The sequence below is a fragment of the Pungitius pungitius genome, chromosome 16, assembly GCF_949316345.1.
Source record: "Pungitius pungitius chromosome 16, fPunPun2.1, whole genome shotgun sequence".
Classification (NCBI taxonomy): domain Eukaryota; kingdom Metazoa; phylum Chordata; class Actinopteri; order Perciformes; family Gasterosteidae; genus Pungitius; species Pungitius pungitius.
In genome coordinates this window covers 5,914,264-5,931,719 of record NC_084915.1, presented here as the reverse complement: position 1 = coordinate 5,931,719, position 17,456 = coordinate 5,914,264, and the positions used below count along the sequence as shown (strand labels likewise).

Here is a 17,456-nt window from a genome sequence, read left to right as displayed (position 1 = left end):
TAAATACATAAATATTAAATAAAAATGTATATCATAAAAAAAAATGTAATCATTTCATGGTACTTTTATATAAGTATAAGTACACATTTATTTATTTCATAATGGCACTTATTTATTTCAAGAGACTTATTTCATAATGCCACTTTATTTCATGTTCTTATATGCAAATCAGGGGGCGTGGCTATCTCTCACATTCTCAAATTGAATAAAACTGCATTCCATATCCTTCAACATATTGGACGTAATGTTGAATCCAGAGTGTTTGCACTACTTCACCAGCGCTAGCTGTCTCACTGGTTTTGAGTTCTTTCCATACCATTCACCCTGTGACGTTAATCATCCCCTCATGTGATTGGCATGCCATTCTCAATATTCCACACATACATGTAGATAGGTTGACATTTAACCAGTACTTTGTAAATTAATTAAGCAAATATCCCAATACACATCATGCATTGACGTAGATCTTTGATGGCTCAGGTTTTGCATGAGAACGCCAGAGGAATTGTTGAGATACCTGACAGTCTTAAGCTATATTATGATTACGTCAGATGCTGATAGTTACTATCATAGTGCTGTCTCCTGTATTTAACCACATCACTATTGACACAGATTTGTGTCTGTGGTATCTCATTTTCTACAAGTGAATCCCACTTGATTTCCTAGTCACTGAAAATACTGTTGGCCACATTATCAACACCATGCAATGTCACAAACTCTTTTCTACGGTATTTTTATTCTCGCTTAAGTTGATTGTTGGTATTGTACTTTAGTGATTTTTCACTGGTTGAGCACAATAACAACAAATACAACTGATAGCAAAACATATATTACACGTAGGGGAAACATGGTGGTTGACTATGGTTGTGATTTGTTTGCAGTAATTAGTGTTGTTTCCAGCCCGTGATGGGAAAGTCCTCTGAGAGGAGATAAGTGTGTTTGTTTTGGTGGCCCATCTACATATTGTGCTCTAGCTAAACCCTCCTACAAAGGTTTGTGCTGAAGCAAAGATAATCGAATTCTACTTGACAAAAGACTCCAGAGGAGCTCAGAAACGAAGGCCAAGTGAGCCTCCATTCTTCAAACAGACCCCTTTCATTGGATTGGGTTTTAAGTATTTTCACTCTAGGAAACAAACTTATTCACATTTTGGGCTCGATACATGCTTCTAATGCAACAGTTTGACAAGCCAATCTCCTCTAGTCAACCAGTGAATATTAATAACATTCTTAGTCCCAAATGTTTTGATGCTGACTTGGCATCTATCCTTTATCTAAAATAAATGATCTAAATCTGATTGAAAGCATAAGTCAGACGGAGCATTTTCTGCTTCAACAGAAACCTGCTTTCTTTGCTTTTATGTGCTTAGATAAAGATAGTGATGACATTAAGCACAGTTAATTTAAATAATGTTCTCACGTCATGGGACAAATCCGTTTTTTTTCTGCACCTGGGTTGGGACTTTCCACATCGGTGCACCACAAGACATTTAAAAACACACGTCAGGTCTCAAAAATCCAGCTAATCAGCAAGTGGAAAATACGATCCGACACCTGAAAGAACAACAATGGTCAACAACGCGTGCAAGCTGTGACAACCATCGTTCCGCCTCCTGCTCTCAACACCGAGTTACTGAGCCTGACCTCAGGTGTCTGCTCAAATATCCACACAGTATGCCATGATTTGAATATAGATTGGGGTGGTGATCCGTGGTATTTATGAACTCATTGATGTTGAGATGGAACGCCGTGTAGTGTCTTGAGTGTTTGCATCCATTGACGTGGACGGGAAGTCTCTAGTACAATCTGGTTTTGGGTGAAGCGAAGAAAAGAAAATTGCATTTTCTTCAGGACCTTTTGGAATAAACTCATTTACTCGAATACTGAGATGTGTCTTCAGGCTTTTCTTAGTGATAGTGCCTGTCATCAGTGACGTCGGGTTGTTCATAAACAGATCAGGCCTAGTAGATGTGTGACATTACGCACTGATGATATTTAATCAGGAATAGCTCAGATCTGAGACAAACTGCATCAAAACTGTCACTATACCTTTCGGGCATTAATTGAGTCTCTTCTCGGACGACGAGTACATCTTGTGAGAAATGAGTCCTCACCGAGAACTTCCTTACTCGTAAAGGTTATTAAGTAATGTATCTTGTAATTGTACATTCCTTTTAGCAAATCATTGCTGATTGTTGGTCGGAATGAAGACTAGATCTACATCGAGTACACATGAATAAGCCGAGATGTGAATGATGGATCTCGTCTCGACTGTCATCTTTATAGTTGAGCACAGAAAACAAGATTCAAGCCCAGTAGCTACACATTCGTTCGGCTTTAGAAGAAAAACGGTATTGGCTGAACTGTTCAGCTGACTGACGGTTCGACCCCGCCACCCCCTTCCATGCCCTCACAGCATGGTGCACTAATGACTCAAAACTGTTATTTTTGCTAATGGAGTCCCCCCCCCCCCCCCCCCCCCCCCATCCCACTTGGCACTTAACCAACTGTACAATGCTGTCAGATAACGGGTTAAACCCAGCCTCTTCCTGATGACTTATTTAAAACACCTTATTAATATTTCAGCAAAGCTTTCACTTGGAGAGGAGTCCCTGTGGAGTGTGCGAGGAGACGAGACAGAAGGAGATAACCCTGTCCTGCTCCATAAATGACAAGCCTTGTGGGGGGGGGGGGGGGGCGCAGGGCACAACTTCACAAATGGCAGCTTTAATGCGCTCACATTGATCGTTAACGTTTCTGTCAGGTGGAGAGTAGAGCTTCACATCAGTGTCTTTCAGTGAGTGTGTTGCTTCTGTGGTTCCCTGAAGTCCTGCTCCGAGCTCTACTGATGCTTCTTAGGCACCTTTTGCGAGTCAAGGAGAGGTAAGAGTGCTCTTTTTTAGCTCTGCATTCCAGGAACATCTCCATGGAGATTGGGGTGTGGAATGCTAGTAGCAGCTAATGTAGCCTCGACCCACTGGCCTGAAGCCGAGAGGAGGACCAGGCTACAGCTCTCCGGTGACATTCATTGCTTTCTTTTCCCACACAAACACATTTCTTTATTTTTAAGTTTTTTAATCTTCAGCTCAAACGGCTGACTCAAGTGCTTTTACTGTAATTAGTCAGGTATGGATTAGCTCTCGTCCTCAGCAAAGTTACAAGCAGACAGATACGTTTATTTTCCCACTTTAAAGGCCACATTTGTGTGACTTGTAAGGCTACCCAAAATATATCTAATCCATTTGGAGCCCATGGTTGGAAATAGAATACACAATTATAATAAGGGACAACATTTTGTATTATTTTGCCTTATTTTACGGTTTATTCCATGTTGAACTTGTGCGTGCTTGTAGCATCACATTCTGCCTTCATGTTGAGAACAAACCACAGATTTGAAAACACGTTAGCTGCCAGTTTCACCGCCTTTGAGTTTGAGTTGCATGCTGTTTCTGAGTGATAATGTGTTATTGTCACATTTCTGTCACCTCAATTTGCCTCACAGCACCACTTTGCAGGAAAGTTGGAAGCAAGTTACAGTTGACCTCAGTTAATGATCACCGTCAAGGATAAGCAGAGCAAAGAGGTGAGCTTGAACAGTTATAGACTGTGTGCGTGTGCGTGAATGCGTGCGTGCATGGGTGCGTGCATGCGCATGCGCCACTCAGACACCAGACCCAGCCATAACATGTGGTCCCAGCCGGCCTGTTCTGTCAGTGTTGGGAAGGCAGGGGGGAGATAGAGAGAAAGCTCTCCCCTTATATCTGTCAGATGAATGAATCAAACATGCCTCAGTCCACAGGAACACCTCAGCCTGCATAAGCACTCAGCCATAACAGACGTAAGGTGACACACATGCACATGCAAATGGACACACACGGAAATAAGCACGCAACAATTATTTGCAGCCTCCGTTCATTACACCGCGTGGAGAGGGTTATGGACAGCTGTCGTCAACCTTGACATAAACACACCTGGCACACCTAGCTTGGAGTTTTGGCATCGACTTTGGGAGTTGCTCTTATGAGAAGCTTGTGCCCTCAGCAAGTCCCCTAAAGATGCACGACAGAGAGAAATGGTCTCTGCAGACCGTGCCAGAGGCCGATGTCCCGTGGGGAGGAGAACATTCTTAGCTGGATTAGAAGCATGTTTGTTTAACAAGGTAGATGTGCTGCTCTGAGATGAGGACATGTTTTTATTTTGATGTATCACCAGTTTATGTAACATTCATAAGATATAAAAGGAAACAGTATTGTATCAAAGGGCAGAATATTCGGCCTGACGTGGGCAGACTCTTGCAGCAGACATTGCTTTTGTTCACCAGCTATGGGGGATTTTATTTTTACATAACAGCAACCACTTTAAATGACATTGCTCTGATATTCTGCTTATTCTTTCTTATTTCCATGGAGCTGTTCACCAGTGGACATGAAGGAAATTGTATGGCAGCCCTGAGAAGCTCATCTTTATATATCACTGCTTAGCTGTGTCAAGTATGGCTTTAAAAAATGAATGATGCGTTTGAGATTCATATTGATTTGGGATAAATAGTACTTCAGACAGAGCACGGCATTCTGTGAACACTCAAATAACAGGACTGATTGTATCAATGTTTATCCTCCGAAGAGGGGGAATAAACCATCCTTTGGTTTTTTTAACTCTCTGCTCTTTATTTTTACAGTTAAAAATTAGAGTCATTGATTGCCCTTTCTGCAATTTAACTGGTATTTTTGTTGTTACTAGGTATAACTCCAATATGAATGTTTTTGCTCCATATATGAATAATAATGATCGCTTAATTAATGACAGAATTTTGCCTGTGGCTTGTAGAGGCGCAATTTCTGACTTGTTTCAGCTGAATGTTTAAGTGGAATTTGCAATGATTCTCGAATAGTTGCACATACGTGCACACGCACACACAATGAAGATGGGGAACCCAAAAAAAGACCAGAGCAACTGAAGACAAGTCATTTCTCCCTCCAACTTGCTTTCTCCATGTAGCTCGTGCCATGATGATAAATATTTAACATGTGCATACATTGTGAATGAGAAAGGACCGAACAAAAGCAAGCCTTACTGCAATCGCTAAAAATTAGAGCACACCACCCCCCACATGTAGGCACACTTGCAGCCTCTTATCCCCTTAGACCTGCACCTCCTTCCCCTGACAATGGATCATTTTTGTTAGGAAATTGCAGATGTGATTTTGTGAGCATGGGATACTTTATGTGAGATCGCTGTCTAGTTCTCTTTAAGAAGAGCTGAACTGTCCCACTCTGCTTAAAATTCAAATAGTTCCTATCCGTCCTCCTTCTCTCTCTCTCTCTCCCTTTTATTCTCTTGTCTTTTCAGTAGCAGTGGGAGGTTCGGTTCATCTCACCATTGTTCAACTGGTATTGATGAGAGTAAACTGTTGGACTGCAATGGAGGAGGTGTGTTGGTGTGTGGGTGTGTTTGCGTGGCCCTGGAAAGCCACTCCCCTTCTGGGCTGATTCCAGTCATCACAGCAGTAATGAAGAGCATGCGACGCTGCCCCTCCACCCTCCTGCCAGTGTGACATAGTGTCACGCACACTCCTCACACATTCACACACACACCCTCGCAGTCACTCCTCACACATGCATAAACACAGTCACCCGCACAGCCGTGGGAAGGAGGGGAAGCGGAGCAGTAGGAGGGAAGGATAAGAAGGATCTCTCTCTATGTGACTGACGGCCGCTGGTTGTGGGCGCTTCACACACGAGCCGACATCCCACTCAGACTCTCTCCTGCCCGCCCCCGCAGCCACGGACCTTTGGACTAGTCCGCCCCGGCGTGGAGAGTGGGAGACGCAGAGCAGACCAACATGGGGAACCAGGCGGGGAGACAGGAGGAAACGGAGTCAGGTCTGCTTCTGTTGTTCTGTTTGCCTCAGGATCTCATCTCCCATGTTTGTGTCTGTCGACCTACGAGACAAAGACGGGCTTTTTCTTTTTTTAAATGAATACAAAAGACACGACGAGATGATCTTTTGTCTTGTCACTTCAGAGATGCACTCTGATGTGACAGGTCCTAACAGATGAGTGAGGAGTGGATGAGCGCTGAGTGACAGGTACCAATCGTTGTGACCGAGTTAAAGGAGCACAAGTTTGGTCGTTAAGCTCCGATCTTGTGGCATAATTTGTGATTTGTGATGCGAGCGCGGCCACACACCTTGTGTGTGAAATTACTGATTTTGTGTGTTGTGTATTTGCTCCTGTGTGTAAACAATGGGCGGGCGAGTGAAAGTGCCATATGATTTTGGCTTGACAGTAAGCATGAGGGAACGTGTCAAAGGAACTGGTAATAGCAGTCACATCGCTTTACTGCGCCTCAGAAACGCCTCCACTAACCTCTCTGAAGTTATTTAACAAGTATTTGCATCTTTTTTGTGTATGTACTCTTTCTTTCTCTCTCTCTCCCTCTGTCCATCTATATAAATAGATATAGTATACTATATATATTTCCATGTGTTTTTATTAACAGAACACCATATGTTGTCATTACACTTCCATGTTTTCATACAAACACAAATGGATGCTGGCTAAACGTAGCAGAGCCAGTAGAACCGTGCTCGAGCAACAGGCATGGACACACACACACACACACACACACACACACACACACACACACAATGCCAAATAGAGTGAAGTATTTTGTCAGCTATAGCGTGTGTTGCTTGAAGATAGAGCATGGTACCTCAGACCGGGAGGCAATGTAGCAGGCTGCTGCATGCTTGAAAAGATTAGCTCTCCCCACACAAATACACACACACACACACCCTACAGCGCCAGTAAGATACATCATACACAAAACAAAAGATTGTTTAAGTAGGAACGAAGAGGAGAGAATAATACATCAGTCTTCAATCTCATTAATTGTTCTCTAGATATTAAGTAAATATGTTCTGTTTGTTAGTGAAAATTCTTGATGCCAACAATAATTCAGAGTGTTTCATATTGGGTGGTGTGTGGAGGCATGTGCGATTGAATGATGAAATGAGTATCTGCTCTGCCAGTGAAAACAGTACGGCATCACAGTTACACTCCCTATAATCAATCATGTTCTGAGAAATATTCCAACTCTGCTTGATGCAGTCCTTCATGATCCCCGCTCCGACTTCCCACTTTCAACCTCCAATGAGAAATGAAGCAGTCAGCACTCTCCATTTTCTCAATTAAGCTTCTATAGTAAATGAATATCATTGATTTTCAAATGACCTTTTTTTTGGCTCCCCCTGACATGAGGCTTTAAAGCTCACACCAAAGAGACGCTAAATCTTTTTCCCCAAGGCCCTGCAGAAGTCTTCCAGTTAATAGGAAGAAGTTTAAAAACCTCTGACAGAAACAGCAGTTCAGTGTCAGATATGTAGATATCCATCTTCAGCTCGACTTACATGAGCTTACCTTCCGCCAGCTGAAGCTCGCAAAGCACAAAAAGTTTTACTGCTGGAAGTAGGGAAAGAAATGTGGGAACGGGAGGGACCCGTCCTGATTTGCTTGATGCGGTTATCTGTGAAGTGGCAGCCCAAAGCATAAGCTGTCTGCTGCCGTGATAAGGAGGTCGTTATCAAAGCCAAATTACAGCCAAGGCTACTGCAGCGAGCCTCGCTGTCTCCCCGCTGGCTCAGCGGCCTGCAGCTCGGCTGTTGTTGGCTGTTGATGAATTGGGACCAACGTGTATCGTCCGATAACAACTATTCTCAGTGAAACCACTCGGATGGTTGAAGCCATTGGGACCTACAATTAAAGGGAAAGTTCAACACGTTTGCGAGGTAAGGTTGTTGTCTAAAATGTGAAGCTTTACACACTTGTGGGATTTTTTTGATGCTGATAGGGAACTGTAATGTAAAGTCCAGGGATTTTTAAAATGGATGATGCTATAAAGGAATTGGTGATTATTTTCTCACTGCATTACATTACGATTAAGTTCCTCATTGTGTATTGGTGCTGATAGAAGTAATCCAGCTCAGATGAGGCACATTAGATCACTATGATTGCAAACTGGAATGGAAATCTAATGTCTTCCTGCCTTTCCGGCGAGCTTCAGTTCATTTGTGCAAAGAAACTAAACTAGTGCTTTGTTACTCTAAATGATGCAGAGTTCCGGTGACCTCTTGGAAATCTTATATAGCCACCTGACAATATGGTGAGAAACCGCGGTGGTGCATGTTTGGGGTCTTCTAAAGGACATTATTATTGGTTGCTGTTTCCAAGCAGAGTTAAGTGGCTCTTCAGTGGCCACCAGGCAACAGTATCTCGACCCGCTGCTGGCTTCAGAAGCTTGGTGACATTGTGGCTCGTTGCAGATTTTATGACTTTTGCAAATATGATAGCCTCGTTCAGAAATCCTAAACAAGCAGGTGACCCCAAAGCCATTCATGTTGTGCTTAAATAGAATCCGGATCCTCCGTGTACGCCTTTCTGTTCAGACATTTCTTCCTCGGGTAAACGGCCGTCCTCTCGGTCTCATTGTTTTCTACAGACATTCAGATGTCTTTTCCTGTCGAATATATCACAGCATTTAGCTTTTATCACTTGTGTGAACTGTATGTGCCTGATGAAGCATGGATGCAATGTACCCGGTGGATAGCTCGCCCATTCAGAGCACGATTCAACAGGACAGAATGTGGAAATACAGCATGTGTGCCATTAACTATCACAACATCTTATCGTGGAGCAGGGATTCAACAGGAGGAAGCAAGTTTGTCCAGCCTCTAATCGCCGGGACACTGTGAGGAAGTTACATCCGTCACACTTTCCATGGCAGTTGGTCCAGTAAACACGCCGGTCTTTCCCTTTAGAGCGGCGTGTTTGCAAAGGAAGGTGTGTGTTGTGTAAGTGTCCTGATTGCAACTGGAAGCTATAGCCCAGAGACCAAAGTTGGTGGATTGTAGCCTTATTTACGGCTTAGCAACTAATCAAGTGCATAAACTTGAAATCCCACAACCCCTTGAGTAGGATCTGACTACTCTCTCCTCTCTCCTCCTGGCGTTTCTATGGATGACGGGTCTGCCATCAAGCTGTTTCTGATCAGATTCTTGAGAGTTGGCAGTACCGGCCGCCATCTTGTTGATTTTTATGAAGTGAAAGTGGAGCTCTCTGTGCTTGAATACAGCGCACTGCTTTACCTTGTACCTTGTTTTACATAATACTGGTTTGACTGAGCCCTCTGTGTTGGTTTTGTTTTAAGCGGCAGAAATGCCAACGCAGGTGTGCATTAGAAACATGTATTGCTTTGCAAAATCCTACTTACGGCTTAATATTTCTACAGAATGTGTTTAATAAAATCCTATTTGTGGACAAAAAGATCACATCCTTAGTCTTCATCCTCAGGCTAAGATGGCAATTTTCATCAAGCTTAAAAGTTTAGCAATAATCAATCTTTTACCTCATCATATCTCATCACACACACTGATCCTATAAACCGGCAATCATGTAAGATGGCATTCTGCTATTCCTTCAGTGAGCTCTTTCTTAAACTCTTTTCCATCTGAAGCATAAAGAAGGTTCTCTCTCAGTCGGCGGCTCACGGTCCCCGCTCTTGGAAATCTCTGGAGGGTATTGGCTCCATAAATAGTGTAAAGCAGAGGGGATCAGCAAAAGTATGCTGTGTTAAAGGTCTTAACATGCAGGCCAATTGAAATGATTCATTCAGAATGATTAAAGGAGCCAAGTGGCTTGCCAGGTCTCATGCTGCGCCGCAGAGGAAGCAGAGCAGAGAACCCCTCAGATTAAATGCACAGTGATGTCTCTATTTATAAAGGCAGGGTGAAGGGTTTGCCTGATCCATGATAAGCACGATTGATTTGCCACCTGCAGGCAGGAGAGGTATAGTATTGACATGAATCATAGCCAATGCTTAAGCACTTCTTAACCCTTTCCTGCTTTTCATGATGTTCCTTTGATTTTCAAGTTTGATTATTTTCTGCTTTGATATTCTTGTCCCATGTCCTAATGAACATTTATCTTCATCTCCTCTCATGTGTCCTGCACATCAGCCATTGAAAGACCAAACGTTCTCCTGACTACCATCAGGAAGTGAACTTCCCACAAGTACTTTGAACTGTTTGTGTTATAACTGATGTTATTTTCAGCTTATGTTTTGCAATTGGTTACATTGAAGAGTTTGAACTGAGCCTGCTGATTATATCGTACAGTAGCAACTCCCATTATGCAGATTACAAGTTACTTTTGCAATTAAAAAATATTATGGAACCAGCCAAAATATTAGTGGTCCAGCTGACAAAATAAAACATAGTGGATTTAACGGGTGTAAAAGTCACCATTTTATGAATGATCTCAAACATTTAGCCAAATGTAAATGTTATTTTAGGAGCTGTTGGATTCTGTGATGAACTCGCATCAGTCGTTTTACACCCTGCTTCAAAGACAGACTGTTGATAACCGGCAGGGAGTCTGCGTCCCAGTGTCTGACCCGTGGGCGCCTGTTGACCTTTTTCATGCCTTGACCGTTGGACAACAGGAAGGCCAGAAACACAGACACTGTTATTTTGTCCTTTTCCATTTCCACCTGACCGAATAACCGCAAACAACATTTCCGGGTAAGGCAGCGAGACATTCCCGCTCCACAGCTTTGTTTGCGAGGATGACGAAGCAGTGCGTCATTTCAGGTGCCAACTCTCCTGCCGCCCGAGCATTATTTCATCGTGACTCCTCCTCCCCCCGTAATCCTAGTGTTCTCTAAATAGAAGACTCTGAGCACTCTGCTCACGATGCACTCTGTCACAGGCGGGCTGCTGTTAAGCGGCGCGCTGCTGGACGGTGTCCAGCCACATGGCTCCGGCCCGGCATTTGAAAGCTTATCTTCATTAGAGAGAAAGAAACCAGCACAGCACATTATTGTGATCAGGGAAATGACTTCCCAGGAGTCACTGACTGACTGGGGTATTGGAAGTCAGTTTGTGCTTAGTAATTTAGATCAAATGTAAACAACCGAATAAGTCCATAGTCATCATGTTCGGCATTCGTCTAAACCAGAGAAATCTTTGGCTGGTGGCATCGTCTTTTTTTGATTGTCCGTCCATCATTTCTTCAGATTTGGCATAAAACGGCCCGTCGAGGATGAGCTGATTTTAGATTTTGGTGGTCATGGAATACATGTCAGGTCAAGTGGTCAAAGGTGACTGTGACCTCACAAAGTTGGAAAGTCCATTTTCTCATCATGAAAAATATAGAAATAATTATGATTATCCTCTGATTTAAGAAATGACCTTTCTGTAACTTTTTAAAACATATTGTTATTAGTTTTATATATGATACTGTCCCTAAGCATATAAAAGTGATTTCCTTCTCTTCTTCCAAAACTGGTGATTGATGGTATTTGCACTTTGAAGCTAGACACCGTCCACGCTGAGGATTTATTCCTCGCTGGATGAAGAGAAGCTGTGAGACGGTTAACTGGCCACTTCGCTCCTTCCTGCAGATTTAGTGCTTCTCAGAGCTGGCCGTTGATGGTCCTGGAACTGAGCCGACCTGCATCAAAAAGGGCACTAAATTACGACAAAGCTACTTCTTTTACCACCTTGCTCTTGGCTATTTTAGTTTTGGATTGTAAAAAAAAAAGATTTGTGCCCCTAGAAGAAGTCCTTTTCTGTGAGGACCACCGTAAAGAGGTGTAGTTATTGTGCCCTCTTGAGCACCAACAGTCTACAGATTTCACCACATTAAGCTGACCTGGCTGAATAGCACTAATGTGATGCAGTGTGAGCTTTATGATGGGGCGGACATTTCATTTGGAAATCCCTCTCTCCTTTCCTGCCACCATTAATCTCCGCTCCAGCAATTGGAGGTTAATTGCGTCTTTCAGGGACGTCTCCACCGTAGTGTCTGAGAAACGCTTCTCAGTCTGGAGTCCAATCTTTGATCCAGCGCCATCTTTTTTTTTTTTAGATTTTCAAAATGGTTGTCAAATGCATTTAAGAGTGTTTTTGGTGTGATGTCAGAGACTTTATTGACTCTCTGTCTGGCAATGTGGGGAAAATTGAAATAATATACATCCAGTTACTGTGTTGGTCCTGGAGACAGATTGTTGTAACTATAGTGTTATTTTAGATCTACGGCTAATTTTAGCTTTAGAAAACAACAGTTTTTACTATGAAATTATATTTTTATAGCCAACTGTGGAATTGATATATTTCTGATATTTATTTCTCTAATATACCCCTGTAATATATATATCCTCTGACTATCAGATCCTCTTCAGATACTTCAGTCTGTGCTGACTCGTGGCATCTAGCGTGTTGTCAGTTCTGTGCGCACACTAAGCAGCTGTGGTGATGTCATGGTTGAAGAGGTGGACAATCTGAGTGAGTTCATGCGCTCCATCTGGGCTTTGTTCACTAACAGCTTTAGAGGAAAACAGAATATGAAGGAACCAAGGTTGTACTACAGTCCCATCCTCATTGGACTGATCTTAATCCCATCAAACTTCAACAAGTCCCTGTCTTTACTGCCACGTACACTTGGGAACAAGTGGCCATGAAATGGTGTGTCATTCTTTTTCTGAATGAAGACTTCTTGTCATTTACAGCACACGGTGCTGATCTAGTCTTAACAGCTTCCATGTGATGGTACGTAATATCCAAGTACATGTTGTCCTCATTCTGTCAGTCATGACTCTGTCCTCTGTGAAGTCCACAGCAAAGTGACTGCAAATTTTGAATGGCCCACTGGATCTCTGTCAGTGCAGCAAATTCATCAAAGTGATTTGGATGAAGTGCCGCATTTGTGAATGTGAACTTTACATGAAAGCCATTCTTTTTCAAAGAGTGGCCTTTAACCGAGTGCATGATCCCACTGACATTCAGAACTGACCGACCTGAGGATAATTCTTCCATTCTTTATTTCTACAGTGTCTGTTTTTCTTTAAAATCTTTCCCTCTGTTGTTTACTCAAGAATGATCACAACCAAGCCCACCTAACGTCTTCAGCCACGGCTGCACACTCTGAGAATATTAAACGGCTTTGTACCTCAGTGTTTGTGCCGGCGTTGGCAGCTTCTGCCACAGTTGCTAGTTTATTCAATGAGGGGATAGTTACAAAGTGCCTATCAATGTGCTTAAAGAACCCACAGGGATATAGGATTTCCATCCCAAACTAGGCCATTTGTTTGTTTGTGGATTTTGTGTGTGTGTGTGTGTGTGTGTGTGTGTGTGTGTGTGTGTGTGTGTGTGTGTGTGTGTGTGTGTGTGTGTGTGTGTGTGTGTGTGTGTGTGTGTGTGTGTGTGTGTGTGTGTGTGTGTGTGTGTGTGTGTGTGTGTGTGTGTGTGTGTGTGTGTGTGTGTGTGTGTGTGTGTGTGTGTGTGTGTGTGTGTGTGTGTGTGTGTGTGTGTGTGTGTGTGTGTGTGTGTGTGTGTGTGTGTGTGTGTGTGTGTGCGTGCTATGGTTGATTCGTTGTCTATCATGGCACACAGGCCTGTCTGTCTAGCCTCTGCTCAGTGGGTTTGTTGATGATGAGGATAATGTATGCGTGCGAGAGCCACACAGGGCCACTCTCTGTCTGACTACTGCTGAAACCGAGTTGTGTCTGAGCGCTGCACGTGCACAGGGACCTTTGTCATCCTTTGAAAACAAGCAGCCCCCTTGTGTCCGCATCGCCATTCGCTGATGTCTGAAAAATAAACAATAAAACGTTGTCAGGCGGCACCCTGCTCACGCTGGACATCAGTAAATACTCTTCATATCTGAGAGAGGTCTGGAAAAAGGCTGATGCCTTCTGAAATGCCCACAGTGGAGCTGTGCTGCAGCGATGAATGACGCCAGGCGGACAGTGGCAGGCAGAGAACAATATGTGAATAGGGTACAGTGACTAGTGACATAAAACTGCTGAATAATGCAAGCATCTGAATGTGACTCACTGTCCATTCAATTCATTCAACACGGTCATTACCCATTGTTAACAAATCCCCGGTCCCAGCATGTCTGGAACCTGATTCCAGTTACCTTCTCTTTTCAAGGGCAAGCGTGCTGCATTTCAATTCTACTGAGAAATGTTTTATTTTTAAACTTTAGCATTTCCTGACTGTGAACTGGAACCCTTGTCCAGTCAGTGCTGCCAATATATTTGCTAGATAGATATATTAGATTTGCCTAAATGTTTTTATTATATTTGCAGTTTGCAGGTATTGTAGCAATACTTTAAACAAGATGACACATTTCTATTGCAAATGAATTGTTAGGTAGGTTATAGTCATTTGAAAATGTTTCGAGATTTGAACTTGAAAGCGATATATTGACAGTATTGTATTTGTCAATGAAGTGTCTGTAGCTGAAATAGGAATAAAAACCTTTTTCTCTCCCAGGTTCAGGTTTTTAATCTGGTCTACAGCAAAAGGGGATTTGATCTCTGAGGTACTGAAACACAGTTTCATTTGTACCCCTGTTTTGATCTTGCAGGTGTACAAGCCAAGAAGTCTGGTATCCCAGCTCCTCGAGAGATCCCTTCATCTATTCTGCGAGACCGCGTCTCTCTGAGGGACCAGCTTCGGAGCTCCACCACAAAGAAGATGGTCTCGAGTGCCAGCACCTCCAGCCTCTCCTCCCTGGCAAAGCAGACACGCAGTTCAACCAAGTCCCGTGGAGACGCAGAGGGCCAGGAGAGGGGCCTTCTGGAGTGCCAGGTGAAGGAGCTGCTGGCTGAGGCGAAGGCCAAAGACTTGGAGATCAGCAATCTCAGGACGGAGTTGAAGTGTTGCAAAGGCAAAGCCTCCAACTCGGTCTCGTGGGAAAAGCCTGCTGAAGATGGAGAGCAGGGACAGGCGGGGGAGGGCCTAGTGCTGGTTGGGGAGCTGAGGGAGAAGAACGGGAAGTTTCAGAGGGAGCTGGCAGCGCTTCGGGAGGAAAACCAGGCACTGAAGCAAAAGCTGCTCTGCTTGGAGGCCTCCCCTCTCTCTAGTACAAACTCAAGCAGCCCTTCCAAGCATTTGGTGAATGGCCTGCCCTCAGACTCCAGCTCCTCAACGCCGCAACACAACAGTGTTCCGTGTAGTGCCAGACCCTCTGTCTCTTCCAGTTCTGACATCACCAAGGACTCGCCATCACCCGACTCCTCAGAGTTTGAGAAGATCCCATCTTGTTCAGAATCAGTGAGCAGTGGTGTCAGTGAAGAAGTTGTTGCAGTAACCAGTGCGGGAGGGCCACACGTGTCAGTGGAGAGCCTGACGGAAAAGATTAACAAGATGGAGGAGAGCCACCACAGTATGGCCGAGGAGCTGCAGGCGACTCTGCAGGAGCTGGCCGACCAGCAGCAAGTGGTGCAGGAGCTGACCGCTGAGAACGAGCGTCTGGCCGAGGAGAAGCGCCTCCTGCAGACCTCCCTTCAACAGCAGAGAGAGCGCCTGGAGATGCTGGCCCAGAAGAACGAGACGCTCGCTGGTCGACTGCAAGAGCAAGTGCAAGCTCAGGCCCAGAGGGACGAGGAGCTGGGAAGTCAAGGGCCTCGGCTGGCCGAGCTGGAGCAAAGGTATGCCGAGCAGGTCGAGAGCTCGCGCTTCGAGCGGGAAAAGCTGGTGGACATCCAGCAGCAGCTGACGGGCAGCTTACGGGCTCTGGAGGAGGAGAACCAGGAGGCCCAGGGCCAGGCACGCTGCCTGAGAGAGGAGGTGGGCAGGCTGCAGGCCCAGCTGGACAGAGAGCTAGAAGCCGGAGGTCAGGCGGCACAGGCCGCCGAGGAGCACGGGGCGGCCGCAGATGGTCTCAGACTGGAAAACAGCAGGCTGAAAGTGCAGGTGGACATAGAGAGGCAAAAGCTTGGTGAGCTGAAGGCCATGCAGAGCGCCAGTGACGGCACTGAGGTGCAGAATTTGCTGAAAACTGCGCACACGGAGAGAGACAGGCTGGAGGTGGAGCTGACGGAGCTCAGGCAGGAGCTGCTACAGGCCCGGGCCGACACGGAGCATGTGCGGTCCACCATGGCCAAGGTAGGAAGGAACACGCAGTTCAGTAATGTAGAGGTGGATAGTTCTCTATTTACTTTACAGTTACTCACGGAATTCAGTCAGGACGCAAAAGAGGATTTAAAAATGTTTTAGATCAATGTTGTCGACAAATGTAAATGATCCCCTTTAAAAACTAGTCTCCGTTGGTCCCTTCACAATGTTTTTCAATTGGTGGCTTGTGAAAATGTTACCCTAGTGGGCTCATTAATCTCTCCATCCATACTGTAACATTGGAGAAAGTGAAACTGCGGTTCACTCACTTCAATACTTTTGGTTCAGATTCTCTGTTGGCCACGCAGTTATTTTCAGGAATAGTTTTTAAAGAGACCAGGATGCATTCGTGATTTGCTTAGTACTCGCTAATGGATAAAAAAGGGGTCAAAAGGGCATCCACGAATGATTTTGGCAGTGACACACACAGATTTTCCGCAGAGCTTCAGACATACAGCTGGTGCGGAGTCCTTTTTTATCGCTTCACCACAGCACATTAACTCATGTTCACTCAAATAGTTTTCATATGATTCTCAGGAGTCTCTTTGGTTTTCCCCTTCAGCACCACAAACACCAGAACGGCTCAGGCCGTGTAAGTTCATTTCTGGGTTTGTGGATTCCAAATTTGGGCGTGTTACCATCATCTCAGGGATGTTGTCATTGTTGGACTGTAACTGCAATGCCAACCCGAGGTCACCAGTATGTGGTCCTCTTGAGTCACGCTCCCGTCCTCTGCCACGTGGGTGTGAGGGTGAGGCCTCACAAACATCCCGATCCATTTGAGCCACGTGGTGTGAGGGAGAGGGACAGAGTCCCGCTCAACTAAGTGATTTATTTTAGTACACTGTGCTTTTTTGGATGACAAGGAGCATCATGATACACTGACTTCAGCTTGTACGTCATTCAATAGTTGAAGCAATGGACACATTGATGCAGATCTGGTCCAGCCTGAATCCATATTTCCATGAGTCACTGTCACCGCCTTGCTTGTTAGTATTGTGCTGTGCCCAAACGCTATTAGTCAGACAAAGTTCAGCCCTTGGTTAACAGTAAACATTTTAAAACGTGGGATAAAGTTTACATTTACCCTTATTCATATGCAACTTTTATCATATTTGAAAATCTGCTTTAATTGAGTGACCGATGTGGAAGCTGCACCAACCAATGTGATGTTTAGTAATGTGCAGTCGTCATACTGAATACAATGCATGACGTTAATTAGAATCACTGTGGTTACTTTAACTTTCTACTACTTGATTTTAAAAGTGTCTTTTCATGAGTTCTACTGGGGAAGTTTTGGTAGGTGAAAAGAAGCATTCAGGTTTTTCCTAATAGGGGATTAGAGCAAATTTAAACACATTGCTGGCTTTTGAGTAAACCTAATGTTATATACCTTGCTGACAATGCGTACATTGTGTTTATTGAGTTCATGTAGAATCGAGACCAGGAAAAACACCTGCCTAACAAAATAAGTGGCTCCCTCACACATACGG

The 17,456-nt window shown here is 44.3% G+C and overlaps 1 protein-coding gene across 5 annotated transcripts in view; it reads left to right on the top strand.

Annotated features, from left to right (window-relative positions):
• The window catches only part of specc1 (sperm antigen with calponin homology and coiled-coil domains 1), a 96,397-nt gene that overhangs the window by 54,821 nt on the left and 24,120 nt on the right, over positions 1–17,456 (top strand). For 4 of the 5 annotated variants that reach the window (XR_009942549.1, XM_062558247.1, XM_062558246.1 and 1 more), the window contains exon 4: positions 14,432–15,954. Coding sequence is in view for 4 of the 5 variants with exons in the window: in XM_062558247.1 (XP_062414231.1) it covers positions 14,432–15,954 (1,523 nt within the window). In the remaining variant the exon portion in view is untranslated. Of the gene's footprint in view, positions 1–5,403; positions 5,882–14,431; positions 15,955–17,456 lie in introns of those variants that run through there. The other variant, XM_062558248.1, reaches the window with a different exon arrangement.